The following is a 3,964-nucleotide window of genomic DNA, read 5'->3' as shown; positions in this document are numbered from 1 at the left end:
CGCTCGGTAACACTTTGGCTTGTCTTAAGTTTAATTATGAACTCCATTTATTGCAACCCACTGAATTTGGAAGATAAGCGTCTAGGGATATGCCTGGAAGGATTTGTTGTCGCAAAAGCTTTATGTGTGCCGTTTTTAAGCCTCTCTAGAGTTCAAATGCGAATCAAGTCATCCGCCATTGTTCCAGCTCCTGCTAGTCATAAGCTATTACTTGGTTTAAAACTCCTAAATGTCGCCTTATTCCTTATTCACCAATATTTTGGTCCTCTGCAATGATGTTGCCAGTAACCCTGGTCCAATTGATGTTACGCAGTCGGATTTATCGTCTTTGGAAGGGAGTTTTTCTTCGCCTACTGAATACAGTCTGTCGACAACAGGAACTTCATTTCTGTCTGAAACCGATGAAAGCGATTACTCTTCTTCATACTTTGATCTCGGACTCGGTGAAAATGGTCTACGAATCGGCCATTGGAACGTTGACTATTTAACAACAACCAAGTTTGAACAGATCAAGCTGTTTCTACTTAATTGGAAACATGCGCTCAGGTCGCTCTCAACTGGATGCTTTGTTTATTAGTGAAACATTTCTCAAGCCCGACGATCCGGATACTTGCTATGCAATCCCGGGGTTCATAATTCACCGAAGGGATAGAAAGACAAATGGTGGCGGTATTATGGCTCTTATTAGTCGGGATCTTAGTGCAAAACGGAGAAATGACTTGGAAAGCGCGGAGGTGGAGGCAATTTGGCTAGAGGTGTGTCCTTATAAATCGAAGCGATCTATTATTCTTGGAAGTTTTTACCGACCACCGTCCTCCAAAAAGGATGATGATATTAAAATCGAAGAGCTCATCGAGAGGATTCATTTGTTAAACAAAGAAACTATCATTGTTTCTGACATCAACATTGATTATAAGGATAGGAAGAATTATGATAAGCATAGACTCGCCAGAGGGTTGCGTGGTATGAATTTTAAACAGTTGGTCGATTTTATAACCCGCCCCGTAAGCAAAACCTGTCTTGATCATGTGTACTGTAATCAACCACAGCGAATAAATTTGGTCACCAGTGCAGACATTGGCTTAGCAGATCATCTACCAGTCTTTGTAGTTCGCAAGTATGCACGCGAAAATCTAAACAGACAATCTTCTCGAATCAAGTACCGTGACATGAAATCTTTTGATGAGGATCAATTCAAGCGAACACTAGAGCAGATCCCTTGGGAGACAGCGTTTGTGTTCGAAGATATTGAGGATGTTGTTTATGCCTGGGAGAAGATGTTTAATTCTGCCCTCGATGATCATTGTCCTTGGCGTGAAAAGCGAATCAAACACACCACTCAGCCCCCCTGGATGATCAATGCAGTTATTAAAAAATTGCACTCTCGTGATCACTTATTGAAGGTGGCTAGGAAATCGGACAATAGTTCTGACTGGGCAAATTATCGAAAGGCGAGAAACAAGGCTGTTTCTGCCTTGCGCTCAGCAAAGCATGAGTTTTACAAGAATGTATTCGAAGAAAATCGAAACAACCCTAAAGCAACGTGGAATACGATAAAAACATTGACAGGATCCGGAAAGATGAATAAAGGGATTAGTAAGCTTCAGTTGGATGGCAAGGCTGTTGAAAATGCTACAGAAATTGCGGAGCAGTTTAATTCATATTTTTCATCAATCGCTGATAATCTGAGATCCGGACTCGGAAATACACCATCAGACTTGTCCAAGTTGGTAAACTTTGTTGAGTCTTGCAAAGATCCGGATGTGGTTTTCTCTGTTCCAGACATAACCAATGCTCAGGTGCTTCAGATTATAAAGGGGATCAGTCCTCATAAGGCTGCAGGTATTGATAAAATCAGCGCCAGGTTCTTGCGTATTGCCGCTCCTATTTTAGCTCCAAGCATAGCAAGGCTTATCAACATGTCGTTTTCCACAGGAAAGTTTCCTACTCGTTGGAAAACTGCTAATGTGACACCTCTATTCAAACAAGGTGCGGCCAGTGATCCTTCTAATTATCGCCCAATTTCTGTGCTACCGGTGGTGTCAAAAGTAATCGAACGTCATATGCACAACTCTCTATATGCTTTCCTTATGGATAATAACTTGCTGTATTCTAGACAGTCTGGGTTTCGTAGGATGTACAGTACCGAGACTGCTCTAATCAAGTTAGTTGACGAGCTTTTGTTCGGCCTAGATAATAATCATGTATGCGGCATGGTCCTGGTTGATTATCGAAAGGCTTTCGACATGGTGGACCATAAGCTATTGTTGCGCAAGTTGGAACTGTACGGTATAGCCAACCGGGAGCTTGCCTGGTGTCACTCTTATTTGTTGGATAGGAAGCAAGTGGTCCGGGTAAATGGGAGTGAGTCAAGCGAAGCTTTGATGTTGCATGGAGTCCCTCAGGGCAGTATTTTAGGTCCTTTATTCTTCATTTTGTTTATCAACGATCTGCCCTTGTATACAAGCGCTCAGTTGGACCTTTACGCAGACGATACGACTGTCACTGCTTTTGCGGATGTGAAAAACTTAGCCACCTTAAGTTCATCACTAAATAAGTCTGTCTCTGAAATTCAATTATGGGCTTCAGCGAATAAGCTCCCATTAAATGAAGCCAAGACTAAAGTACTCACGATCACTGGGAAAAGATGTGTGGCTAACATAAATGGAAGTGACATAGATGTTTTCGTAAACGGAAAACAGCTCAGTAATGTGGATTGTGCTACCTTATTAGGCGTAGAAATTGACAGCAAATTGTCATTTGATGAACATATTGAGAAAGTATGTAAAAAGTTGGCCTCTAGAATCGCAATACTGCGTAACATTCGAGCCTGTCTACCTCTTAAACAGCGACTTCAGTTTTATAATAGTATTATTCGCCCTGTTATGTCTTACGCTAACGTTGTTTGGGCAAATTGTGATAAAGAGTCGGTTTATAGGGTCTTAAGATTGCAAAAACGTGCGGCACGCGTTATTTCTTATGCCGATCGCATGACACCATCAGTTGCTTTGTTTAACAAGCTAGGTTGGATTCCGTTTTATGAGCAACATAAGATAGATAAATGCATAATAATGTATAAGCGAATTAATGGGTATTTGCCGAATTATCTAAATGAACACTTAATTTTGAATAATAAGCGGCACTCCCGCAACACTAGATATTCAAGCATTAATGCTGTTTGTCCTAAATATAGAAGAGAAACAGAGGGAGGACGCTCTTTCGCTGTTTCGGCAACAAGACTGTGGAATAGTACACCAATTGAAATTAGGAAACTAGGTTCTGTAGCATGTTTTAAAAAGAACATGTTTGCCAAGATTTTTAAGGAACAACAATGTTTGCATCATTTTATCATTTACTAATTTTTTATTTTTATAAAATTCGAATCCTGTTTTATTTTAATTGTTTACATATTTTAGCTTACTATATTTATTAGATTGTAAATAGTTGTTTTATTTTATGAGGGCCACAAGTTTATTAGCCTTTGGCTATTAAGTGCTACCCTCTTTAAATAAAGGCTTTATTATTATTATTATTATTCACCATCTCCTCGGTTGGCAAAAATCGGAAAATATACTCTTGGTTCGTCGGGTGCTGTATGGCGGATCAGGATCTCCATCTCACAAGAGCTGTTGATATCTACTTTTTAGTGAATGATCTCCAAATTTGGACAGCAGATATATATCGATATTAAACGCTTTTCTCATGTAATGTATAAGATTCCGTTCAAGAGCCTTGCTTGATGAGTTGTAGTGGGTGAATGGGTGGAATTCATGCCAACGCAGAGTAATTTTGCCAAACGATGGACAGAAATATGTGCTGCCATTGTTCCTATATGTGCTCACGCCAACTGTTTCTTTAAAGTTGCAGACATTTTGTAGCAAAACAGTTGTAAATATTTTACCTAATGCTGAAAGTTTCAGCACGCCCTTCTGCGCCATGTTTTAAAAGGAATATTGATACAATT

General features: G+C 39.9%; 1 protein-coding gene across 1 annotated transcript; it reads left to right on the top strand.

Moving 5' to 3' along the window:
- The first annotated feature begins 536 nt into the window (after window positions 1-536).
- On the top strand, window positions 537-3,359 carry LOC140926256 (uncharacterized). Its single transcript, XM_073376027.1, has one exon. It carries the CDS (start codon window positions 537-539, stop codon window positions 3,357-3,359), a length of 2,823 nt encoding a protein of 940 aa, XP_073232128.1.
- The last annotated feature ends 605 nt before the right edge of the window (window positions 3,360-3,964 follow it).

The sequence above is a fragment of the Porites lutea genome, chromosome 2 (genome assembly GCF_958299795.1).
Source record: "Porites lutea chromosome 2, jaPorLute2.1, whole genome shotgun sequence".
Classification (NCBI taxonomy): Eukaryota; Metazoa; Cnidaria; class Anthozoa; order Scleractinia; family Poritidae; genus Porites; species Porites lutea.
This window is presented reverse-complemented; position numbering and strand designations above follow the sequence as displayed.